The sequence below is a fragment of the Cylas formicarius genome, unplaced genomic scaffold, assembly GCF_029955315.1.
Source record: "Cylas formicarius isolate icCylForm1 unplaced genomic scaffold, icCylForm1.1 PGA_scaffold_6__28_contigs__length_40554024, whole genome shotgun sequence".
In the NCBI taxonomy this organism is placed as follows: Eukaryota; Metazoa; Arthropoda; class Insecta; order Coleoptera; family Brentidae; genus Cylas; species Cylas formicarius.
In genome coordinates this window covers 2390660-2416721 of record NW_026844347.1, presented here as the reverse complement: position 1 = coordinate 2416721, position 26062 = coordinate 2390660, and the positions used below count along the sequence as shown (strand labels likewise).

The window sequence follows — 26062 nt, the reverse complement described above, 5'->3', positions numbered from 1 at the left end:
ACGCGAATATATGGAAATACCCAGCGAAAATAGGTGCATAGAGTTACTTTATCACGTGAGATTCTTGTCCTACGGATCCGAGCCACTTTGAACATTTCCGAGATATTCCGTAAGGGTTTGGGGGCAATCAATGTTTTCGGAAGTTTTACCGCACGGCTTGAATTTTGACATTTGTCAATTCTGACGGTCATGTCAGTTAATGCATTCGTGTATTCGGGTGTAGAAAAAATACCTAATTATACTCTGATCTAGCGTGCGGCAAACGTCACTTTACTATGTGAGTTTCTTGTCCTATGGGTCCGAGTCACTTCGGACATTTCTGAGATTGGCTTTGGGAGCAATCGGATATTTTCGGAGATATCACCTCACGGCTTGAATTTTGCAAAAATGTACCCAAAAACTAACTGTCGTAGAAAAAGTATAGTATGCAACACGTTTGGTAAACTTTTTAAGTCGTTTGTTTATCAAACAGTCGCTCCGCTGGGCTCCGCTCGTGTCAAATAAACTCGTGACTCAAATGCAGTTTACCGCACTTATATATACTATTTCAGATAGCATCTTTGAGTGCAAATGTAAGTTGGCCATGGAAATCTAAATTTGTCATGCAAATGTAATTTAAAACCTTTCAATTTCATATTAGGTTTTTCAATTAATTTGTTGTTAGTTGCTTAACTTGCAACTCAACCATGAATTTTTTTATGGAAGCAGTGGTCGACATCATTTTCATACTGGGATCTAGCGAAAACAATACATTATTAACTATGAGAGTGTACAAGCAACAAGACCCTGAGAGATGATTTTTTCGAATATGTGTTATTTACCGGTGAATCGACATTCCATAAAAACGGTTGTGCCAATAGGCATAATTTTTACTATTATGCTAAAAATAGACCACATTTTAGGATGACACACAGTCCGCAAAAATGGTCTTTAAATTTTGTAAATATTGTGAAAATACAGACATTTTAGAGGTTGCAAAATATGTTAAGAACTATTCCAAACAAAATGAGACAGAGAATGTGGTTCCTTCATGATGGGTGGATAGGAAGAGGTGATTCAATTAGATGGTCACCTAGATGTCTTGATCTAACAAAGATGGACTATTTTTTCATATTTTAAAAAAACCAGGTACATAATCCGGGAATGCATGACTTTGAGACACTTCCCAGCGCGATGTTATGTATGAGTTCTTGTCTTTCATTGGGATTACGTTATGAGTTACTATGTCTTTACTGGTTTGGTCCATCTTGTTTTTCATAACTCACCATAACTCATCTGCTGTTGAATTCAATATGAACTATTAGGTGAATGTGATTTTTTTATGGTGTATTTTCAATTTAGGACTGATTTCTACTATTAAGGCGTCGTGATCGCTCCCACAGTCGATTGCTGAATAGGTCTTCACATCTTATCGATATTTTTCATATTCAACTCACCAATATATAATCGATTTGGTTCTTTGTAAGACCAGCTCGCCTTCCAAACCATATCCACCACTTTGGCGTTAAAGTCTCCAGCTATACCTAGTATTTCTCTATTGGGCAGCCCAGAAATCTCACCTTTGTGCTTTTGTCAATAATTATTCCGACACTATTTATTGATTGTGGTCTATTGCTAGAGCGTATTATCATGTTATTGTTATTGGAGAAAAAGTGGTCATTATTACGCCAGGGCGTCTCGGCTAGGACCGTTATTGCGATCATTTTCCACTATCTGCAGTTTTCCAACCTTCTGCACTTTCAATTGCATACTCACTCTCAGTTGATTGAACTTATTCTTTTGTCTTCTTGTGCCAGTAGTCCATTTCACAACTGCAGTCTTGGAATTGAAGTAGCCATCCGATCCGAAGGCTGAGTTACATTTTTTCGTGGGACATATTTTCCACTGTAGGGTCTCGCTTCTTTCTGTAGGGCAATGAAATAGCCGGTGTAACCAAGATTGGATTGCCGCTGTGTATGTAATTCTGGCCTTTAGCGAAGGTATCCCTCAATTGCCCAGGTTTAATGTTGATGTAGCTGCCCTACATCAGGGAGGGGATATTAGGAAGGAAATAGTAGATTTGTTGAGTAGTTGGGGATCAGTTTTTTCTCAGTATGGAATTGGTGACAAACCAAAGCCTCGCGCAGGGAGAGGCTTTTTCCTGAAGTAGATCTGTCACCTTCAGGATAATAAATGAGTATCTACCTACTACCAACTGTGCACTATAGCTAATTTTAAATTAGTTAAGTTACAGTATTTTTCGCGCTGATCAAAGTGATTGCAATCTCTATTTTGTATAGTTTGCCTTGAAATTTCTATGCATGATTATTGTTCAAACTATAAATGTTTAAATGTGAGAGTCATTACCGCCATCTCAGGATCTTTGATTATTCTAACAATGCTGAAACAATACACGTATGGTTTCAAACGTAATATTAGGCTTTTATTAGTATGCATATAAATACATTGAGCCGGAAAGAGTTGCATTCAAACATTATATTTTAATATTTACAAGTTTTGGCGAACCAGACACAACTTCACCATATATTGAAAATTATTTGGCGGTCTCCATGACGTTTTTTGTAGGATCAAACTGGTAAGTTCTCTGATTGAAACATATCCAGATCTAATTGGAGGCAAGTCTTTCCTCAACTTGCTTCAATTACTACAATCTATGCAAGTTGATGACTCAAATACTATTGACTATGTGTACCAATGCCAAGCAGTGCTACTTGATGTTCAAGACTGCAAAATAAAGGACAAGAAAAGTGAAATTGATAATCTTTGGAAGCTGATTGGGGAATCCACTTTAAGGTATAAATAAAAACAATTCATTCACATTATTGTTATCATATTTTAATTTTTATTTTAGGGCCGTCGGTCTTAATCAAAACGTAACTGCTGCTCAAACTTTATTACAAAAAATTATCGAAAATGACCTATTGCATCTCGACAATGTAATAGAAACATATATTTCCAGTATATCAATAAATGAATTTAGCTTGTACACATTGGAACTGTTACTAAAGAAAATAGATTTTTCCGAGTTGGGAGTATCTAAGAAGAAGGATTTATTCAGGAGTCTTTTGACGTCTCAGACTTTATGCAGTTACAAGTGCTTTCTAAAACCAAATTTTGCAAACATCTTGGTTTCATTAATGTTGAAGCAGTGTCCCCTTGTTGATAGTGAATACAACTATAAGAAAAGCACTAAATATAAATCTTTAAAAGATTTGTATGCAAAAACCCACTTCGAGCAACTGGTTATTTTACAAAATAAGTGCCCCGTACTCAATAAAAGTGTTAAAAGATCATTCAACGTCGATTTCGAACTTTGCAACGACTCGATTGAATATTTAAATCTTTTTATTCAGAATTCTATGAATGAAACCCTTATCAAGTCGTTAAGTTTAATTTGCCTGCTTCACAACACCTTAAGCTACATGTTGGTGTATGGCTTACTAAACGAAAATGAACTCAAACATCATAAATTATTTAAGAATATAGGGCAAATTTTGAGTCAGGACTTTATAACTGCCTGTTTGATAAGATACAAGACGCACAACGAAAGGTTGTTAAAAGAGTTAGACGAATGTGTATATGTACTTACGGCTGTTTTTTCGACAAAGAATGCGTTGACGTTTACTATTAAGGAGCAATTTCCACTAGGATTTTTAAGATCATTGTTTGACATTTTCAATTTTTTGGAGGTTGGTGAGTATCAATATTTATTTCTAACGTTTTTGCTGTTTTTGAACAATTGAACAAAATAAATTATTTTCCATCAAATTTTCCCTTACAAGTTCGAGTTTTTAATAAGTTGAGAGTCACTTTTAGATTCAGCGAAAAAGGCTGAAATTCAACATAAAGTTAAAAGAAACTTGATCATAGCATTGTCAAATTATTGCTTCGTCTCAAATCTGGACACTTTGAGTGAATGTCAGCATAACCTTATGTCAGTATTAGCTACGCCGGACTATGATTATGTCAGTGACACCGAATTTGACTTGGTACAGGAGCTATGCGATTTTTGTGGACTGTTACTATTTTTGATTTCTTTTAGAGCATCACGTTTTTGCAATTCGTTACATTTGCGTATCCTGGTTCAATTCCAGAAGATATAATAGCCAAAATTTTAGATTGCGTTCAGGGAATGTGTAAGCTAAGATTCCGTTCATATAATGACTCCCTAAGGATACTTTCTGTTCTGAAAGGTATTCAGTATGAGAGCATGGGAGTTATTATTAACATAATTTACTCAAATTTCAGGACTGCACCCACACATTACTTCTCTAGAAAATGAATGTTTCAGGGAGGTAGCAGTCAACTTATTATATCCATTTTATGCGCGTTCCACATGTTATGGACCTCAAGTTTCTTTGTCATTATTGGAATGTATCGGGAGCTTGTGTAAGGTAAGTAGTCTATCAACTTTCGTTAGTTTCACCCAATTTCCAGATTCTGGAATTATATTTCATTCGCGTTTAAAAAATATATCATTTAATTATATACAGAGCGAATTAACCAAGATGCAGCGAATGGGCAAAATAATAATATTTACATTATTGCCTAGAATTTGATCAGCTTCTCAGATTTCTGTTTCTGTCCCAGCTTTCCATATTTTGTAGATAACTTAACAAATTAATTATTGTTGTCAATACGAAAAATGTAGAGGCTGTTAAAAAAAATATGCGTGATTAACTGAAATTATATTTATTTCACTTGAATTGATTTTTTTTTCATTTAAATTTAGTAGCAAATTTTTCAAAATTTCGTTTTCATTCTTTTAATGACGTTGTTGAAAAGTGGCAGTGTCATATTGATTAGAATTATTAAATGAAATATAATATGGAAATGGGAAATAAAAATGTAAGCCGCTGAATTTTTAAAAATTATATAACTAAATATAAATCTTTTAGGTTTCTTGACTTCTTTATAATTCGATTCGTTTTGTCGAAAAGAAAAATTGTTTCGGTGCACGTCTGTAACCAACCAACAAGACTAAAAAAAGTTAGCTTGACTTAAAGGTCCTTAGCTCATTACTAGGATAGCAAAGCCGCGCACTAGCAGCTTTTTTATCGAACAACATGAAATTTTTGTTACGCGTACTAGCTGTGTTATTACTATGGATTTAGATAAAGTGATCACTTATTGCGTTTATTTAAAAAAAGGAAAAAAAGCAAATCTATAGTTGCTCGTCAAGGAATTTCAAGTGCGTGGAATGTTGTTTTAATTTCGGCATAAATACGTACAAGTCTTTTAATTTCCCTAACATGTGAAAGCATCGCTGTGGAGAGAGAAACAACAAATAATCCATCAGGAAACTTGTGTTACAATATGTAAGCAACAACTTTTTAGTTGCTATAAACTTTGTAATAAACATTATGGTGTTTTTGTCCATTATGTTTAACAATAGTATATTATGCAAAAAGTGCGGTAAACGACATTTGACACTAGCGGAGCAGAAGGGGGCTAGTGTTTAATAAAAGAGTGATTTAAAAAGTTTACCGAACGTGTTGCATACCATACTTTTTCTACGACCGGTATTTTTTGGGTACTTTTTTGCAAAACAACACGAATACATTCACTGGCATGGCCGCCAGAATTGACAAACGTCCGATTGCTTCCAAACCTGTGCGGTAAAATCGTGGAAATGTCCGAAGTGGCTCGGATCCATGGGGAACGAGACTGACGTGGTAAAGTGAAGTTTCCCGCACGCTAGATCGGTGTATAATTAGGTATTTTACAGACACAGGAGTAGAAAAATATTATTAATTGTGCATTCGAATCGCTTTGAAAAAATGGTTTTTCTCCTCCCTATCCTAAAATAGCTCATTAACTCACTCGTTTATTAAAAACTCGCTCCGCTCATGTCAAATAAACTTGTTAGTCAAATGACGTTTACCGCACTTGTTGCATAATATACTATTTATAAACTACTGTGCGGTATTTTGGCCAAATGCGTTACAGAAAAAGCATAGTATGCATTACGTTTATCAACTTCTTGACTTACTGATTTATTAAACATTCGTTCCGCTTCGCCCCGTGCAAGCCTGAACAAATTGTGATTAAATTTTCGTTTATCAAATTTGCATAATATACTATTGTAATCTTCATTTGGGTTCAGACTTAATGACTGTGCAACAGAAGTTTTGTAACTTGCTTGCTCTGATGTTTGCATGAACAAAATGATTCTTATTTTTTCCTACAAAAACGAATTCCTATTTGGAATAGTATTGGCGACAAATCCCCACCGGGTACGGAAATCGTTGTCTACTTGGGGCTGAAGGAATTCCTTATTAGTACAAAATAACACTGCCAAATAAAATAACTTAAAAAAAAACTTTGAAAAACTAAATCTTAGGACACGTGTTTCTATGAACTTTCTACAGGGGTGCATAAGTTTTCTTGCGGTTTGTCTATCAGGCTACCTTTCTTGGAAACCCTCTTCAATACCTCCATAATCGCGATCAAACTAATAAAATTTTTTCAACAAAAACATACGCTGTTATAAAGAAAACCTGACTCGAAAGTTTTGTTTGTTGACGCGTGTTCTGTTTACAAGATTGCCAGGTGCCTTATACCCTCGATATTTGAATACCTTGCATCTCTCAAAGTTAGCACATACGTTTATGAAACACCAAGTACAATTAACTGAAGATACTATTTTTGAAAATTAAATAGTTTAAATTAAATAATGTTTAGCTTTTGTGGTTTCGTAACCAATATGTTTTTATAAATTGATACTGTTTGGACTTTGTCTAGAAAAAAATAATAATTTTCTTTCTATGTTATGTTTCTTTTTATGTTATCGATCGCGAATTACATGTTTTTTAAATATCTTCATCCTTTTATTTTTCAAATAAGCTAATACAGGCTACTGTAATACTGTTTAGAAAACTTCTGTCGGTGTAAGTATGTTTCATCTTCAACGACCTGTATCTACAAACATTTGTGACCACATCGATTGCAGATCTTGTTTTGTTGTTGTTGTTGTTGTTTTGATTTATAGTACCACTTGCTACCGATTCAATTACTAATACAAATTTACATAGGTGGGTGTGGGATCCAAATTGCCTACATGGGAGAACATCGAAATAATTAGAAAAGTGCCAGAATTTTTGATTAGTGAGTACCAATGTGTAAGATTCAAGGCAATAGAAACAATAGTAGAATTCTTTAAATCTACGTCAAAGAGCACCAATTTAGAAGATTTTCATCGACAAGAAGAAATATTTGCAGAATTGTATGACATGGTAAACTGGCAGCGGAATTTTGACAATGGCTTAATGATATTCTTGTAGAGTATCAAGGTGTTTAACGTCGAAGGAAATTTTAGTAATGAACGTAGGTCGGATGAAATAATATGTCGATCCGCTAGTGCATTGCACACTTTTCTTGCATTGATGATTACCTGCAACAGTTGGTTAGAAGAATCCCTCCTGGCCATCATAAAATTGGAACACCATAAAAAATTAGGTATTTATGTTTACTTTAGCATTCACCTTTTAATATTTTTTCGAAAATCTTGTTTATAGGCGCATTTGAGAAAATATTTCCAATTATAAGCCATTTATTTTCCGCTGATGGCTGCATGGAAAAGTTCTTGGAGAATATAATTTCAAAATGGATATCCGCCGGATATCATATCAACGAATTTCAGTTTAAATTTTTTAATTGTCAAGATAAGTTTGAGCTATATACTAGATACTTTGATGTATGTCTGCCAATTTTGTTAACGCATGATCGAAATGATTTATTTAAAGCAGCAAAGGGATTTAACATGTCAGAAAAGGATGTTTTTCAGGTTTGTTTTTCCCTAACAGGTTTTATGATCTAATAATTCTATAATACAGCTTTTTTGTTCACGTGTTATTGTGGTTGAGCAAGTGTTTGTGTTTTTACTAGACAGAATATTTAAAAATAGTTTATTTCTTTTTAGAAATTGGGTACCAAAATTTTTGCTATGGCCTTAGCAAAGGACTTTGAAAGCCTTGGAGAAGCTTTAATGCAAAAAAATATTGAGGTTTCCTATTTAAACCATGTTTTAGGCGATAATCTGAAAACTACAATAAGTGAAAATATTGATGAACTAATAATAAGTTTGTTACGATCCATCACTGACGAAAAACTTATTTACAAATGTTTAGGGGAAAACGTTTTATTTCTGTCTCATGGAATTTCATGTGATGTTTTTTTTGCTTGTTTAAGATTCATTGAGGTTAGTACCTAAATGCGTTCAGCTTGTGGACTTTGATTGCAGATTATTTTTTTAGATGTTTTTGTATAAAGGGACCAACATAATTAAATTCCTTTGTTCTGGACAACTCCACAAAATACAAAGAATTATCCTTGAGCTGCAATTAAACATTGACAGTGCTATTGCCGACCAGAAAATAAAAAATTTTCATAGATATACTGTTTTTGTGAGTTTATTGATGACAAATTTAAATGGTAACTCAAATTTTCTTGTCTATGTCCTGAGGGATACGATCTATTTCGTTATCCATTTAATAAAAAATAATATTGCCGAAGCAACACTGGGAAGCGCATGTATCAAGTATTTGAGCACATTTTTAAGAGGGGTGTTGCCGCTGTACGCAAAACATCTGGAAATTTTTTTAATGTTTGTTGTAAATTCTTTAAAAAATTTTGCACTAACGAATGCATATATCTCAAAGCAGTGTATAGATGTTTTGGAATTCCTTCTAATTGAAAATGCTGTTCCGTTAGTAAAAGCAATAGAAAAACTTGACGCTTTTCCTCAAACGGAAGAATTTAAAGGAATTAGATCAGTTCACAACAAAATTAAATATGGAAAGAAGGAAGTGACTTTAGAACACGAAATTAAATGCTTTTTGGAATATGATGATATGGCAACAAGGCAAGACAGTTTAGTTTACCTCAAAAGCGTGCTAGCAAAAGAGAAAGAGCAGTTAAAGACACTATTTGATAAGTTGGCCAACATCCAAGGATTTTCCGAACATTGTGAGAATAGTCTTTTGCATAAATTGGTTTCAGTATTAGTGAAAATGAGTTGCTTTCCAAACGAAAGTCTAAATTTTGAAGCTATTAAATGTCTAGGAGAATTAGGGCCGGCGAATTTGATGACTTTAGTTTTAAAGCCAGAAGAGCGAGTTAGAGATTTGGGATGTAGTGCTTTTCAACTCCTAACGGGATGCGTCGTTTACCTATTGAGTCAGTACCTTATAGATGCTGACGTTAAGGTTGTTAGTAGATCAAGCGACGCACTCTATCAGGTGTTGAAATACAAAGAAGGAAAGAAAGTTGTTGGTAAGTACTACAGTAGTAATAATTTCAACTTAATCTTTATTTGGTTTACTGGCCGTTGTTCCCTATTTTTGTTAAAACAAAAAGTGATGAATGAATAAACATTTTCTATAAGGCACCTTGTAGGAAGTAAATTCGTATTTACCAAAGGTTTTTAGTAAGGCTGCAAAATACTCTTTTGATGATTTTTTATAATTACCTTCCGTCCATGAATGTGGTGTTTTTTTATGTGTGTTAATCCCACGTCTTTTAGTAGATTTAGGTTATTAGGTGCTTATCACACCAATATTCGCGCAAAGGATAACCTTATTTTAATTTTCCGCTTTTTCAGGTTGTTATCAGGTTGCAGACCGTTTCAGTTTGGCTTAGGACATACTAAAAGTTCTTACCGTTTTTACTGGTATGACTTGGTCGTTTTTAAATTTATGTTTATTTATAATATTTTAAAATTATCTATAAGATATAATGAAATGAAATGTAATGAAGCAGGATAAAAAAAATCTGCAATTCAGCAAAGATTAATACTATTTACAAAACTTGCGGATGTTTCGCCAATCATCCTGTTGGCTTCTTCAGAGCTTGACCGAAACTGGCTCGCATTTTACTCTGTACCTGCTTATATATCGTTTGTGGGGGCGGAAGTAAATTAAACATTGTCTCAGATGACCCATTCCCATATTGATGACAGGTGAAGACCTGAGTCGCAGTTAAGATTGTTAGGTTGCTTATAAATTTCTACAGACTCTCAGATTGTTGGTTGGTAGAAGAATTGATTACATGCAAGTGTTGTAGAATAAAATTTTATGTCCGGTTTCGTGATTGTGTTCGGCAACTGCTGATGAGTATTTGTCTTAGTCTTAAGGCTCTTTCATGTTCTTTGAGTCTAGTTGATATTTTTCGTCCGGTCCCTCCAATGTATTCTTTGCGCCATATGTGTGAAATGCAATAAACTCCTGGCATCTCAAATGGAATTTTGTCTTTAACGGATCGGAAATGTTGAGAGATTTTTGGACAAGTGGTAAATCTGGTTTTGATGTTATATTTCTTTAGAACTTTTGATATGAAAATATGAAATTATTAGAGAGAAGAGCAGCGGTAAGGTGTTTTAATTCTTGTTTTAATGACTCGGGCTGGGATAGTTTTACGACTCTGTAAACGAGAGATTTAATAACAGATGATTTTTGGACCGGATGTTGATGAGACAATGCATTGAGGTATCGGTCTTTGTGCGTAGGTTTTCTGTAAAGACAATTACCCAATGTTAGGTTTGATTTTCTATTGATAAGAATATCTAAGAATGGGTTATTAGTATTTTCTAATTAAATGGTAAAACGTATGTTAGGGTGTATAGAGCTGAAATGTCTAAGAAAATCTAATACAACGAAGATTACTAGGTTGCATTTTTTGGTCAACATTTGTGAATACATGCCATACACATTAAAAAACATTGTTGAACAAAAGATCTTTTATTTGTTAGATTTGATAAACGGACGTTCCTGATAATACAGAACCCATTTGTTTTCGAATATATAACTTTTTATTTTGAAGAGTACCCATGACACTATTACATAGATTGCAAAATATTGAATCCATGCATACTTCACGATTTGCCATACATTGGGATTAAAATATATGCTCTGCTCGGAATATTTAACCAATAAATTTATAGTGAACGTGTCTTTGTCTGCCAAATCGAACGTCGTATAGACGTTGCCTAAATTTGTTTGAACTGGAACAAAAATTGCTATTAATTAATTTTTAATTTACGCAACGACAACAATACTAATTTGTTGGCCTTACCATCCCTTTTGTAGTAATTTTTTATTATATTATCCAAATGGTAACTTTCATATTCGGTTTCTTTTGTTATGATGCTGTAATTGTAAGTGGAATGAATGTGATGCTTTAAACAGTTAAGGGGGCTTCTTTGATAAAATTGAAGATCGGCAAATGTAGACAATCCGGACATTGTATCGTGGATGTACTGTTGGTAGACAATAGCTGATTGCATTTGTAGAGGACAGATCGTCTGGAAATATGTTTGTTTTGTTATCAATTTTAATCACAATATCTTACTAAATTACCTCTATTGTATAATCGATAGGCAATATTAAATGGATGGACGAAATTTTAAAATTGTGGTTAGTATTTACTTCAAATTTAACATATATAGCGTCAGGCTTTCCATCATTTTCATAGTCTGATTCCCGTACCTTAAATTTTGATTTTATTGGTCATTATCGGTTTAGCGCGTTCGATTTTTTAAAAATAATTTTGATTCTTTAAATATATATTGTTTATTTACTTTTATCATGCTGCATTCATCCAGAAATTCTAGAAAGTGTTTATAGAACGGGAGTGAACTGCATATTATCACTTTACTGGAATTATTGGTTGTAGCGATTAATAAGTACTGGCCTTTAAATTTAACTCTAGGTTGCTCGTAAAATACGTCTCGCTTAAGCCATAAACCTAAAAGAACACATACATTTCATTCATTTATTCACTTTACAACAGCGCTTCAGAAGTTCCTCGTTGGGCTAATAACTTTTGTTCTGGAATATAGTACAAGTAGCTTTTATTTATTTGTTATATTGATTAATTTAAATGGCTAGTTGGTACCTACTTTTTTTACCCCCTTATGTACGGGTTGAATAAGATTTTGTATGTTCGAAAGGTATAGAAAGAATTTTGTAAAAATATTTCATTAGGTCTTGTTATAGCTTCGTAGCTATTGTGAAAAAATTATAATGAATTTACGTTATCAAAGAAATTAATAACAATATATATACAAATATTTCGGAATTATTTATCAGAATATTTAAAACTGTCTCATATATCTTCTTCACGAAATGTGCATCAACATCTTCGATATTAAAACATTATTATGATTATGATACTGCGCCATATTGAAGTTGTATTTCTATATTAATTTAAAAATATATGATCCCGATCCACCGAACAGATGAGTTAATATTTAAAAACAAATTGTTGTTCTCAAAAGAACTATTTTATTTACAATCTAAATAAAACAGCGACGTAAATAACAAGAAAATACCAAGGACGTGATTTGAGCTAAATATTAATATTTTGAGCCCAGTTAATAATAAATCGCCCGTTATATAATGTTATTTAAATGTTTCTTGAAAACTCAAAGAACTTATTGAAATTTGCGTGTACCATTGATATTTATAAGAAGGTAACTTGTACGCAAAATTACGGTAAACAATGTTAACGAAATTTTAATTAGTTACCTCCACTTCTATGGGATATAAAAAGCGGTAGAACTATTGACAATGTCCAACACATGAACGCAAGCAAAGTAGCTTTCGTGAGTAAAAAGCTTTTGTATTTATTTTTCAACACTTTCGAATGTACCTGCAAAACCACCATCACCAAATTCGAACGAAGAATAGTTTCATCGCGATTGTTTTGTTTTGTTTGTAGTTTGTAACCATAGCAACACGCAAACGGCGATTACAGCGTGTCCGAAATTGCAAGCAATGCATTTTTTACAAATGTGCTTATTTTAAAAAAATCTCAATCCGACAAGAATATTATTATACAGGGTGGACCTTTTTTATTGACATTGTACGGTTGCTTTTATACAATGAAGATACAATGTTGGTTAAATGGGATATAAGTTGTGTATTTAGGTGCCTAATGTTCTGAAGGTACCAAAACTAAATTTTCGGAAGTATACTAAGAAATATTTTAGAATAGAAATGGTAGTATTTATTTTAAATTTTACTAGGAAAAAGTTATTGCAAAAGTTGTAGGGTTCAAAATGGGTTTCTTCGAAATTCTGTACAGGGTGTCACAGTTTTGAACTACTATTATCAACACTTTTTACAAAACTTCTGGATGCCTTCTGCGTCAGTTTTTGTTGAGTCGAACTTGCTGACGTTTCGCCAATCATCCTGTTGGCTTCTTCAGAGCTTGACTGAAACAAGTTCGACTCAACAAAAACCGACACAGGAGTTATCCAGAAGTTTTATAAAAAGTATTACAGTAGCCTGTGGAAGTTTCTTTGGAAAATTAGTATTATCAACGTTTGAAATGCTAAATGGAGTACCCTATTCTGAGGATTTTTAGATTCTTTTAAAAAAATAAGTTAAATTTATAAATGTCTAATGGTATTTGTTTTCAAGAAAAAAAAAATCGCAATTTTCCCTATTGTAATTTAAAATCTCTTGACATAGGGAAAAATGATTTTCTCTTTTCTCTCGTAGCTTCTTATAGACTTCTAAAATGCGTAAACAAAACTTATTTCTGTATGAGATGTAGCAGCGGTGTACAAACACACCAACTTAGATCATTCCTTGTTACATCATCATAGAACGTGTTTAATATTTTAAAAAATAAATGTGTTAATAAAACAATCTATTAATAACAGGCATTAATTAGAAATTAAATTAGAACCAATTGTAATAACTGAATCAAAAATATGAAAGTGATGTACATTAATTAGTAATGAAAACGATTTTTTTAATCATATTTAAAACGAATTACTTAATTTAAAAAACTGTGCTATGTGTCCGGCATTTTGTTGAATGCAGTCTTGTTCTTATTGACACCTGATCCATAGATTTTTATATGAATTACGTTCTTATAATAAAAAATATTTACAACACATGGAGGATTAACTAAAGTTTTTTTTCTCTTTGTTTAAAGAATTTTGCATTTAATATTTTTTAAATCGAGTATTTTCACAATATCAAGTAATGAGAACCAAAATTATGCGTGGAAGTATTTTCTTGTTGCATTTGAATGGCCGTATTAGGTTGTTTAGCGGACGATAATGAGTATCTAATCACTTTACAATAAATAAATTTGATTTTAGATTCGGGTACGGACTATGGATTTGGAGTTATTACTAAAAATTATGTATTACCATATATTTCATCTAAAACTTTAATCACATCCAAAGTTAAATTGGATATCCAAAAGTTTATCCAGTTGGTGGATGATTCAGATTTGTGGTGTCCAACTGAGACCGTGACTACCGATGACTGGATAATCTCGTTAGTATCAGCATTTTTGACCGCCTTTGACGGCAACTGTTTTTTGCCGCAACTTATTCCTGTTTGTAAAGTGAAAGTAAGTTTTGGTTGGAAAGCGGTTTCGCTATTTATGATGTATATTTTGTAGGCAAAATTTTGCGAAGCCATTTTGCCTTTACTTGTCCATTTGTTGTTATTCATTAATAACCAAACCGTCACGGAAACTTTGTCTGCACAAATTAACGAGTTCTTTTCTCGCCATTGGAATCTAACTGTTACAAACATAACAAATCAAGACCTTATTGCAGTCAACAAGAAATCTGTCAAATGCATGCTTGATGTAATCAATTTTGTTAGACAGCAGTCTAGTTTTTCGAAGGAGTAAGTTTTTAGAATTTATTGTGTTTATTGATTGATTGTATGAATCGTACACATTGTACTCCATACTCTAAAATACTCAATTACTCAGTGAATTCAATAAGTGAAAATAGCATTGCAAATATACTAAGCGTTCACTTCTTGTGATTTTTAATATTTCGTAATATTGACCAAATTTTTAATTTTAAATTGTTTTTTTTTTTTAATTTGAAGTGTTAAACGTTATAATAATTATAAAATAGAATAACTGCCTAGTTTCGGTTCGAATATCATATAATATATAAAATCGCTGCGAATCCAGAAACTGGGTAATTATTTAGGAACTGGAAAACTCAGATATGTAAGGCTTTAAATGTTTCAAACAAAGGTAAATTATTTCAACAAACGTTTTGAAACAACAATTCTCTAAGCACTTTATGCAGTCTGGTTTAGTTGCTTATTGCTCTGTAATCATGTAAATTTGTAAGAAAGATACCAATATACCAATGTTTTATCCCCATCAGGTTGGGAAATTTGCGGTTGGATTATTTACGAATAGCAAACGCGGCTGCATTTTGCTCGGCCCATTTCACAGCGCTTTTTTATGGTGAACTGTGGTGCCAAGAAAAGATATCCGAAATTGAACAAAATGATTTCGGCAACGCTGCTTCTTTAGAAAACGGTTATACACGTTTAGATATAATCTACGAGAGTGTCTCTGAAGAAATCGGGACAACTTTACAAAGTATATTACGTAGCGTAAGTATGGTGTTCGCGTCAATTGCTGCCTATAGGTATAGGAACTGTACTTCTCAAAAAAATATTTTTCGACATAAAAATCTTCGGTGTTTTTTTTAGTTGTACATCAACGACCATTTTTTTCATTTGTTTGTTTGTTTTTAAGTCACTTTTAATACCAAAATTTATTTTTAAATATTGTGAAAGTTGTAAAATGCTTCTATTAATTCTATACTTGTAGGTATTTACTTTGTTGACTTTACAGATTATCCAAAGTTCATGTTCATGTTTAATTTGTCAGTTTCAAACACCACACGAAAGTCAGTTGTATTTTAATATTTCAGTACTATGGAGTTCTTGATTCCTTGTAAACAGTTATTAGTGATTTGCCTATATTGTTGTTATTACTTTTTATTATATTTCCACGAAATTGGCTTAGATTATTACTTGAAATTTGAAATTCCGATAACTTTATGTTGGTCTCTGCGTGGAGGGAGAGAACCAGAGAGAAAATATCTTTTCGCAAGGGCTTAAATAACATAAATGACATAGGAACAATGCAACTTTTCAAAAAAAAAAAAAAAAATTCAAGTACTTAACCTATCTCACTAAATAAGGTAATTGAAATACGACCCGTCCCCTATCAATGCGATGTCGGAAGGTATGGTAGATACAAGGAATATATTTCAGAAAAATCGAAAATTGAAGATTTTTGATTTTATTGGATCGGATTGGAAAACCATTTTGATAAACTTATAATAAACAAGATTCTACCTGTTGTGTTTGCTCGTGTAATTCTTTTATCCCTGTGATTTTAGGCCTATAAAGCGATTGGTGATATCGAAGCACTCTCTGGTTGCGGTATATCACCTTTAATGCGTCCGGAATTTCGTGTCGACCACTATAAAAATTTGAACCAATGGGGACACGTTTTGCATTATTACAGCACTCAACTTTTAGAAGAACCATACGTAGATAGCACCAATTTTATGGAAAGCCTGAAAATGAATCGTCTTTATCAATTGCCTTTACTGTGTTCAGATATATCTGAAGTGCCTCAGTACGAGTGTCTCTGGCGCTTGGGACAGTGGAGTACCAAAAAAAGAGACAATTTAAGAGAAGTTAAGATTAGTTCTGATGGTTACGAAAAATATAGATTTTATTCGATTAAAGCCTTACGCGATGGTGACCTATATGCTTTCAATGAATCAAAAAGAAAACTTGGTCTATGCGTAATGGAAAGTTTGAAGCACATTAGTTTGGAAAGTAGCAAGAATCTGTATCCGATTCTTAGTCAGTTGCAAAGTCTCATTGAAATAGAAGATTTTTCTGAAGCAAATGAAAGCGGGACTTTTGATGCTATATTTAAAAAGTGGCACCTTCAGGACTCGCTAATAAGACTGAATGACTTTCAATATGTGGAGCCAATAATGGCCCAAAGATTGACTTTGTTAAACGAGTTTGTTAAAAAACGTGCTGACTTGAAGCAATTTTTATTTGAAACAAGTTTAGATTTCGTAGGTAAGAATATTCCTATCTTTGCTTTCAAATATTTGCATAAACCGTTCATTTAATATTATTTCTCATTTTTAAACTGGTTTAATTATTTGTAAATAAAAGTTTGTCTGGATGCATTTTAAATGGCTGTGTCTTTTTTTCTCTAGAATTACTGAACCTTAAAAAATGGCATGATAAATTGTTGTTTACGTTCGTCCATTATTTATCATTAACTTGCAGGTCTCACTGTAAACCATTTATTTGCAATATAGCCCTAACATTTTTTTATTTTTTTGTTATTCGAATACCATTTTGTCTAATTGAATTTTACTAAAATAATAACTCTTTTTAGATTACGCTAAATCCGAAGGACACGTTCAAGTAGCTTCTAATATAATATATAATTTGCTAAAAATTGAAAATCTTAGTGAAGAGATCAAAAGCAATATTCAGCTGAGAGAGGCTCAACTGTCGTGGTTGAGAAACGATAGGGTGCTGGCGAAACATATTTTAAGTAAATTGTGCAAGAGTGAAAGTATTTCACCCAAGTAAGCACTGGTAAACTATTGCCTTTCATTTTTTATTTTTATTGTAATGCAGATTAAAAGCCAATGCCCTGAGGCTTCAAGGAGAATACATGATCGAAACCTACTCTGACTCGACAATCATTTTAAACAATTTTCTTAAATCACTTAGTTTGCTGTCTGAGTTATTAGGCAGTTTAGCAGAAGAAGATCACAGAGACATTCAAGACACGTTTGATAAAATAGCGACTTTTGCTGATAAAGAATATCAACAGGTATAGCTTTTGATAAGGCATAGTATTAAATGTAACTGATTGTTGCTAAAAGATTATGCAACAACTAAATTTTTCAATTTTAGATCATGAAACACGTGAAATCCGATGTCTTTCAAAAAAAAGTTTCAAACATGAAAAAGTGTAGGGAATTGGTAAAAAATATGCGGCAATGGCAAACAACAGAGGATGAAAAAAAATCAGCAACAATACACCATAGGCAGAGTGATATCGACGAAATAGAGATCAATAATGCAAAAGCGGAGAAAGATAAGATGTTGACTCGTGCGGTGAAGTAACTGTTTATTAGATCCATTTATCCCTCAAAATACTTATTATTTTTTTTCCATTTTCCAGATATTATTTGAAAAGTTTGATATTGAGTGACCTAAACAACATTAAGATTTTCCGATTGATGTCATTATTTCTCGAGAACAGGGATAATGAAAAAGCAGGAACGGAAATTTCAAAACGTTTGCATGAGATCCCATCATATAAGTATATAACCATGTTACCGCAACTCACACCTCATATCTCGGAACACCCGACGGATTTATTTGGCGAAAAGATAAATGCAATAATTGAAAAGTGCGCGATCGAGCATCCCCACCACACTTTGCCCCTGATAATGGCCCTCGTTAACTCTAACAAAGATCGAGAATATTCCAATTCAGGAACAAAGGCACTCAATAACGAAAGAATTTCAACGGCAGCGAATATGCTTCAGAAATTAAAGTATAAACACAATTTATCGGATCTGATTAACAAAATGCAACAAGTGGCCGAGGCGCTGATAGAACTTGCTTACTTCGTAGATCCAAAGCAGGACAAGACAAATAGAAGGAAGGAATTCGAGATTCCCAGAACACTTAAAATTCACAAGATTAAAAATTTCATTAATGTCCTGGTTCCCACCTACAATTTACCTGTCAATAAAACAAATAACTATGAGAATATTACAGGTAAGTGTGTAATTTGATGTTAATAGAATTAGCTTTGGGTTATAGAACATTACCATCTCTTTATCGCTTCCCTATGCAACTGTTCAAACAGCATTTGTAAACGTTAGTGTAATTTTATAAGTAATATGGACAACCTGACGTTCCCAAATTCTAACTTTTGCTATTAAGAGTAGGATTGAACAGCAGACGGACCGGCGGTCGCATAAACTAGAAGTCAAGTTAGCCACACTTCTTTGCATTTCGTATTTGAGTATGATTTTTTTTCTACTGGTGCATACTCAAAACCAGATAAAATACACACATCAGTCATTGCTAAAGTATAGACGTAGTTGATTGGTTAAGTTGTCCGTATTTCAAAATATACTTTTTGGTAAAGCTTGTGTAAACAGGGTGTCCCACCGGGGGACTCCCTCTATCTGTTATGGGAAAACTATGAGTAGTCAAAAAGGTAAAAATGTGGAATTACACTAATGTTGGTGGGAGTAATCCGGCTAAAATATTTTCGAGAGCGGGATATCCGGATATGCTGGAAGTGGGGTCAACTTTCGTATTTTAAATGGAATCCCCTATATATATATACATATATATATATATATATATATATATATATATATATATATATGTATATATATATATATGTATATATATATATATATATGTATATATATATATATATATATATATATATATATATATATATATATATATATATATATATATATATATATATATATATATATATATATATATATATATATATATATATATATATATATATATATATATATATATATATATATATATATATTTATTCACCGGAAAATTCTAGGTAATATTTCCAAACCAAAACTAACTATGATGACCGGCCGGACTAGCGCGATGTAAAAAAAATATACCAAAATAACTTAATTGATATAATTCATAACTTGGTTAGCGGAATACACCCTCAGATGTCGATTGTGATCTTTAATTCACATTTTGATCTAGCGTCATATTGAATATACCATTCATTCATACTTTTTTTTTATTAGGTATATCTGCGTTTTCCACATCCTACCAGAGCGTCGGAGGTATAAACGCGCCAAAACGAATCGTTTGTAAAACTACCACAGGTGAAAGTCACTCCCAGTTGGTTAAAGGACAAGATGATCTGAGGCAGGACGCCGTAATGCAGCAAGTTTTTACCATAATGAACAGTTTGCTATCGTCAAATAAACAGACACGCACTTTGCTCATTAGAACATATAAAATTGTGCCGTTGTCAATGAGGAGCGGTGTATTGAAATGGAACGACAACACTATGCCCATTGGACATTTTTTGATTGGTGAAAATGGAGGTAGCGGCGCGCATTCTAAGTTCAGGCCAATGGATATATCACCTACTGATTGTCGTTCACTTTTCACTGTAAGAATGTTTATCAAAGTTTTACTTGTTGATTTTCGGTGATCTGATTTATTTTCTACTAAATTTTCGTTGATGGATACAAACATTTCATTTTCAGAAATGTCAAAAATCTCCTAGCGAGCGAAAACTGAAAGTGTATAATGATATATGCACGAAATTCAAACCGGTTTTCCATAAGTTCTTTGAAACATATTTCCCTCAGTCAACCGTCTGGTACGAAAGAAGGAGGGCGTACATTTACAGCGTTGCCACATCGAGCATGTGTGGTTACATCTTAGGAATTGGCGATAGACATGCGAGCAACATACTTATCGACAAAAACACAGCCGAAGTAATACACATAGATTTTGGTAAGAGAACCATTAATAATTGTATTTCTGTTTACACCAAAAGTCCTGTCATGTCGGTTTTGGGGTATTTATACATTATATTATAATAAGTGAATGTGGATTTTGTTAGTTTCGGTAAACGCCGCAAGGTCTCGTGTCAAAGACAGAGAAAACTCGCTTTCAACCGACCTTGCGGCGTTTAACCAAAACTAACAAAATCCACATTCACATATTACAACATTACTGTTTATGTTGGCTTCAAAAGTGGTTGTATTATCAGCACAGTTAAAGTCTTTTTATATCAAGTTGCTATATGGATTAAAACAATTCAATTAACAATTTCTGGACGTATTTTTGTCAGATAAATTTTTTTACATCATATATAATAACTCCTGACAATTCTCGAATATTTAGTGCTAAATTGTACATTGAAGTAGTTTTTTTTTTATACATAAATTGTTTATTGACTTGCCCACTTTTTCTAAACAAAATGGCAAAAGTCGGATTGATTTTATCATTTCAAGGTTTTCTAGCTATTATTATTGTCTTTGTTTGGGCTTTCTGTTTTTGTTTTTTTTCCTATTTATTCGTATGCTTTAATTTTTGCTTCTTGAACATTTTGTTCTGCCCAATATTTAGTATTCCATAGTTTAAAAAAAAAAGTAAATGTTTCTCTTTATAAGTGCTTCTACCAGTACTACATTTACACATTCAATCGTCATGAAGAAATTACATTGTCTCTACTGGGTTCTATTAAAGGAAAATTAATCCGGAACCCTTTGTTATGTTATCAAGCAAAGTAATAAAAACCGCCTAATCATTTTTTGTTCATATTTGAATTTATTAAACTAAATAATGATGCCCAAATCTTGTCAATACTAATACTGGAATTTTCTGGAATATTTCTGTTTTATATCCATATTTGAACTTGTTAAACAGGTGGCAAGATTTGGTACCATAGCAAAGCAAATATTGCCGGGCTTATTTCGTCTCGTGGAGATCCGCTAGAATATCAGGCTGCTTTATAACTAGTATTTTTGTCATTTGCTCAGACCCTGAGGTTAATGGATAAATTCTATAATGTAATGTAATTATTAGATTTTATCAAAAACTCTTTTTTTAAGGTATTGCATTTGAACAAGGAAAATGTTTACCGACTCCAGAAACTGTACCCTTTCGACTCTCTCGAGATATCGTGGATGGTATGGGAATCTCAGGAATAGAGGGGTTATTCCGAAGCGCTTGTGAAAGGACAATGGAAGTTCTGAGAACAAATGCTCAAACAATTTTGACGATATTAGAGGTTTTGTTATATGATCCTTTATATTTCTGGACTGTTACAGCTGCTGAAGCTAACAAACGTCAAACGGACGACGAATATATTAGAGGCATTTCAGAAGATTCCGAAGAAGGTACGTTAATATTTTTTTGTTGCTGTACTTTATTTTGTTCAGGAGATGCCTACTATTTATAGAAAATAAAAATATTTCTGCTGAAAGAGCTTTACTTCGATTACGAAGCAAACTTCAAGGAACAGAGGGAGGCAAACAAACCAGTATTGAGGAGCAAGTTGATACTTTGATACAACAGGCTGTGAACCCAGTGAATTTGTCCAGGTTGTTTTATGGTTGGCAACCATATTTGTAGTTATTTCATTATTACTACCTTTTTTTATGATTAAATTAAGAATATGATTTATTAGAAGAAAAATATATTTTTTTAATGTGGAACATGTGTTTGAAGTTTGTCTTAATAAAGGACAATATTACCAAACTAACCAAAAACTAAAATAAATAAATGTTCCAAGTCACTGATATTAAAGTTATATTTTTGAATAGGTGAAATGTGATTGTAACAGTTCACTGCATACACTAGGTCAATGTCCATTACTGGAACATTTGTTTCTCCACGCTACATACCCATATTCTCCAAAATCTGATGTTGCGGGTATGTCTAATACCTAATTACCGAATGAATGAAAAAATACATAATCACATAGAGTAGTTGCTCATAACCTACAAGAATTCAGTTGTGTGACAATTAGAGTACAACTGCTAGAAATAACTAGACTTCTTGTAGTTTGCAAATTTTTTAAAATCTATTTTTATTGATAGATATGCTTTATAGCACCTATCTTCATGTGCGCTCTACATGATGACTATGTAACTACTATCAATAAGTCACATTTTACCAAGGTCCTACTCATATCTAGTTTAGAATGAAATAAAAAATATACTGATTTACCATTTTATATTTAAAGCATTTATAGTTTTTTCAACTGCATGATATTTTGTGTGTAACATAGCACATGCTTTATCAGTGTCTTGACCTCCAAGCCAGCAGTCATAGAGCATTTTAACAGATTTGTTATCATCGGGAGAACAAAGTGGTAAGTCATAGAACATTTTCTCTAATTCTGTGACAATTTCCTTTGCACTGATTCCTTCCTTTGGTCTAACTTGAGCTCCCCCATTAAGACAACCTAAAGGTATCAAATTTGATAAAGTTATTTTGTCTCATTTAATTCCACCTAAGGAAAGCATACCTGATGGGCACGCCATTACCTCAACATAATGATATTGAGATTTCCCTCGTTTCAATTTCTGAACAAAATTTTGTATATTTTTAAAGCCATTAGCTATTGCAAATCTAAGCAAAATTTTACCATCTCTTTCCAAAATTGCCTCTTTAAAATCTGGATTCCTGTATTAAATTTTCATGTAGACACAAAGTGTTTTCACTAATAAGCACTTACCTTAAGTTTTTATATTGAATTTCATTAAGAGTTATGCCAAACAACTCTTTGGCAGCATATCTAAATATATGATCTGAATATCCCCCAGATCCGCTGCCTGCATGTTTCAGCAAGTATGGATATACATCATCACCATGAAAGTTCAACCATGGCTGTGAAAATTTAGAGTCATGCAGATCTTTTAAACTAACACTTTCATTTGCTAACATTTGGTCTAACTCAACTAAAAAAAAAGAATTGCTCTATAAATATCAATGTTCACATATTGCAGCAATTATCATTTACTATACTTTAACTTGCCAAAACTATTATTAACAGATAATTCGCAGATATTATTCACATACTTGCTGTAATAACGCAGTCAACATCTCTGCTGTTACTTTCTTGACTGAAAAAGTCCTCTCTAGAAGCTTCTAATTTCTTATCATAACATGGCATCACAGTTACATGGTATATACGTTGATTTTTACCAACCCACTGTTTAATTAATGACCCCATAATTTGTTGTGGGGATTTCGTTGTTGAAATATATGGTAAAATGTAACTTCCATGTGTTTTTTCTGCATAACATACCCAACCTAAAAAATGGCCAGTAACAACGACCCAACTTTCTTTCTCATCGAAATCCAAATTTTAGTTTTGGCTAACCATGAATACAGATTATTACTGAAATAGATAGATACAGTAAAACAGAAAAAAATTATGAAATAAAAAAAATTAGAAGGCAAAAAAGCTCTAAAACTAAATCACAAGTAAAATTGAGTTTAGAAGTTTAAATGTGACCCAAACTAATCTTAATAACAAACCGTCTTTGGCAGCAGAATAAGTAGAGCAGTTACAGAATATCGAATTAATACCCTGAAATTAAATTTTTTTTGTTATATGTGAATAAAAATACCAGGACAACTTGATGCAAGCATTGGTAGAAGATATTTTTCTCCATCACTCTCCGTCGCTCTATATCTTTTAATAAATTCTTTCTGTGCCTCCAAAAGTGCAAAATCATCAGCTATAGCCATATCAACCACAATGTCAGCACCAAGTTCTTTGAAGTATGTGATTAGTTTTGCTGCACATTGATTTGGCAATAAATTGTATTTGACTGACAACGAAAGTAATGGCTGCATAGATATAGACACAACTATGATTTTTACATCATCCAGTTTTCCTTCCTACAATGAGGGAACATTTCAAATTGTACAAAAACAAAACAAAAACTGTTAAACTCTTGTAGTACCAATTTCAGTTTCCTATTTTCTGCAAATACCCTTAACAGTTCTTCTTGACTCTGTTGAGTTACTAATACACTTTCAGCTGTTGTAATGCATCCTGAGCATGCTAAGCAATCAGCTAAAGTAATTTCTACTTTTTGTAGTTTCTGGGCACTTCCATCCTATTAAATTTATTGTCAGTAGATAGTAAAGTACATATTTTCACTAACATACCTCTTCAATCTGGAAATAGGAACCATCTTCTTGTATTTTTACCTTAGATCCTGTTCCCGATTTTTCCTTTTTTATTTCCACTGGTTTTATGCACTCCTAAACATTTAAAATAAATATTCCCAAAAACAAGAGCATATGAACTTTACCTGGGATGGCGAGATAAAATCATCTAAATCTGTTAATTGTAATACGCCACTAAATCTAGACATTCTTAAAGAAAACGTTTAAGCAATGCATAACCACAAATAGTTAAAATTTTCGATTCTCTCAATGACGCTTTGCAAACTCGACGCTTCTACTACAGCTTATTACAATAAAGTTGAATTAACTACATGAAAAATAATTGAATACATTAGGGTTAGTTGCAACTTCGTCTTCGCAGTGGTTGATCCGTCAATTTGAGGTTTTATTATGGGTGCTTTTAATACCCATTTTCGTAGGAGCTATGGAACAACGGACTCCCGCAGAAGTACCTCATAAATATTATGTCGAAGTTCCTTGTGGGAAATGTGCCCACCAATATTGCCAAACCACAAATATTTGATTTTTATGGCCGCTCCATTCAATGTGGAGATTTATTTAAACTACACTTGTGTCGGTTTAAGAGTCCATTCCAATAAAATGTGGCTTAGTCAGAAAATGAAATTTGACTGACAGGTCTCCATATTTATTTATCTGTCTATAATGAACAAACAAACCTCTATTCTGCCATTAATGCTTTCCTCGCGAAATTCTTGTAACAAATGAATATTATATGGCCTGAACCCCTCCCGTTTGGTTATTTTTTTAATAGAATATTGACTTATATTTTGATCTAAAACCAAACTCTATTTAATATAACAGTCAAAAAATTATATGGTATATGGTCAAAAATATACTTTCTACTGTTAGCTTTTCCTACCAGCATTATTATTTTAACTGAAATTCCCCGAATATTGTTACACTCCGAGACAGTGTTTTAAGATGTGTCTTTTGACACAGGCAAAAACTGTACGATAGTGTTTTCAAATTATTTTTTTACAACCTTTTCAAGATAAACTAAATAAAACATGACGTCCATATTAATTTCATCTACCTACAAGCTATTTATAGAAATACATTTTAATAAAATGTTCACAAAGAGACTAATAACAATAATTATACTATCTTAAAACAATGAATTAAAAATATGTTATCACAAAATAGCATTATACAAAGTCACACGCAAAGGCTATCACAAGTTTATATTGGAATTAAGGTGTCCTAAATCGTAATATATCCTAGAAAATGTTTATTCATCCGACATTTAAAATAAAAAAGAAAATAATTACGAGAATTAAAAATATTTTGTAATAGAGCCCTGTCTTTTGCGTTCTGCCTTGGTATTCTTAGGTTCATTTTTGATAAGAGATAAGGAGAGTCAGCTTGATCGGTTAAAACTTTGTGGAGCATGAACAGGTCTGTTGGCGTTCAAATATCAGTGTCAGTTTTATATGCAAGATATCGTAGAAATCTTTCTACATGTT

General features: G+C 32.7%; 2 protein-coding genes across 7 annotated transcripts in view; one reads left to right on the top strand and one right to left on the bottom strand.

Annotated features, from left to right (window-relative positions):
- Positions 1-22079, top strand: part of LOC132702796 (serine-protein kinase ATM) — a 28066-nt gene extending 5987 nt beyond the window's left edge. Inside the window, exons 1-24 of one of the 4 annotated variants that reach the window (XM_060671582.1) lie at positions 744-847; positions 903-1128; positions 2566-2793; positions 2852-3693; positions 3817-3989; positions 4043-4193; positions 4249-4394; positions 7035-7235; positions 7284-7458; positions 7518-7786; positions 7922-8200; positions 8256-9273; positions 14114-14370; positions 14422-14654; positions 15155-15389; positions 16187-16889; positions 17218-17413; positions 17466-17664; positions 17748-17956; positions 18019-18623; positions 19655-20028; positions 20126-20378; positions 21482-21769; positions 21832-22079. In XM_060671582.1, the coding sequence (XP_060527565.1) occupies positions 2654-2793; positions 2852-3693; positions 3817-3989; positions 4043-4193; positions 4249-4394; positions 7035-7235; positions 7284-7458; positions 7518-7786; positions 7922-8200; positions 8256-9273; positions 14114-14370; positions 14422-14654; positions 15155-15389; positions 16187-16889; positions 17218-17413; positions 17466-17664; positions 17748-17956; positions 18019-18623; positions 19655-20028; positions 20126-20378; positions 21482-21769; positions 21832-22004 (7119 nt within the window). In that variant the 5' untranslated portion in view covers positions 744-847; positions 903-1128; positions 2566-2653 and the 3' untranslated portion in view covers positions 22005-22079. Of the gene's footprint in view, positions 1-471; positions 573-743; positions 848-899; positions 1129-2565; positions 2794-2851; positions 3694-3816; positions 3990-4042; positions 4194-4248; positions 4395-7034; positions 7236-7283; positions 7459-7517; positions 7787-7921; positions 8201-8255; positions 9274-14113; positions 14371-14421; positions 14655-15154; positions 15390-16186; positions 16890-17217; positions 17414-17465; positions 17665-17747; positions 17957-18018; positions 18624-19654; positions 20029-20125; positions 20379-21481; positions 21770-21831 lie in introns of those variants that run through there. The other 3 variants (XM_060671581.1, XM_060671583.1, XM_060671580.1) reach the window with 3 other exon arrangements.
- Positions 10860-25234, bottom strand: LOC132702797 (probable cytosolic Fe-S cluster assembly factor AGAP009023). 3 transcript variants are annotated; one of them, XM_060671585.1, is made up of 9 exons: positions 24704-25230; positions 24558-24653; positions 24350-24505; positions 24011-24284; positions 23457-23690; positions 23113-23335; positions 22903-23060; positions 22602-22839; positions 11594-11742 (listed from the first exon to the last, which is right to left on the bottom strand). In XM_060671585.1, the coding sequence occupies exons 1-9, from the start codon at positions 24764-24766 to the stop codon at positions 11730-11732; spliced, it is 1455 nt and encodes a 484-aa protein (XP_060527568.1). In that variant the 5' UTR covers positions 24767-25230; the 3' UTR covers positions 11594-11729. The 3 variants fall into 3 exon arrangements, 2 of the variants coding, with proteins under 2 accessions (XP_060527568.1, XP_060527567.1); XM_060671584.1 differs by lacking the exon at positions 11594-11742 and adding an exon at positions 16252-16366 and having other exon boundaries at positions 24704-25231; XR_009618968.1 differs by lacking the exons at positions 11594-11742; positions 22602-22839; positions 22903-23060 and adding exons at positions 10860-10999; positions 11071-11299 and having other exon boundaries at positions 24704-25234.
- Between the last annotated feature and the right edge of the window lie 828 nt (positions 25235-26062).

Bases quoted from the DNA above. Each gene is read 5' to 3' on its own strand.
- LOC132702797 (XM_060671584.1), bottom strand. From the start codon at position 24,766: ATGTCTAGATTTAGTGGCGTATTACAATTAACAGATTTAGATGATTTT. The intron at 24,506-24,557 runs GTATGTTAGTGA...TAAATTTAATAG, and splicing joins CCTATTTCCAGATTGAAGAG to GATGGAAGTGCCCAGAAACT. The intron at 24,285-24,349 runs GTACTACAAGAG...CCCTCATTGTAG, and splicing joins AAAATAGGAAACTGAAATTG to GAAGGAAAACTGGATGATGT.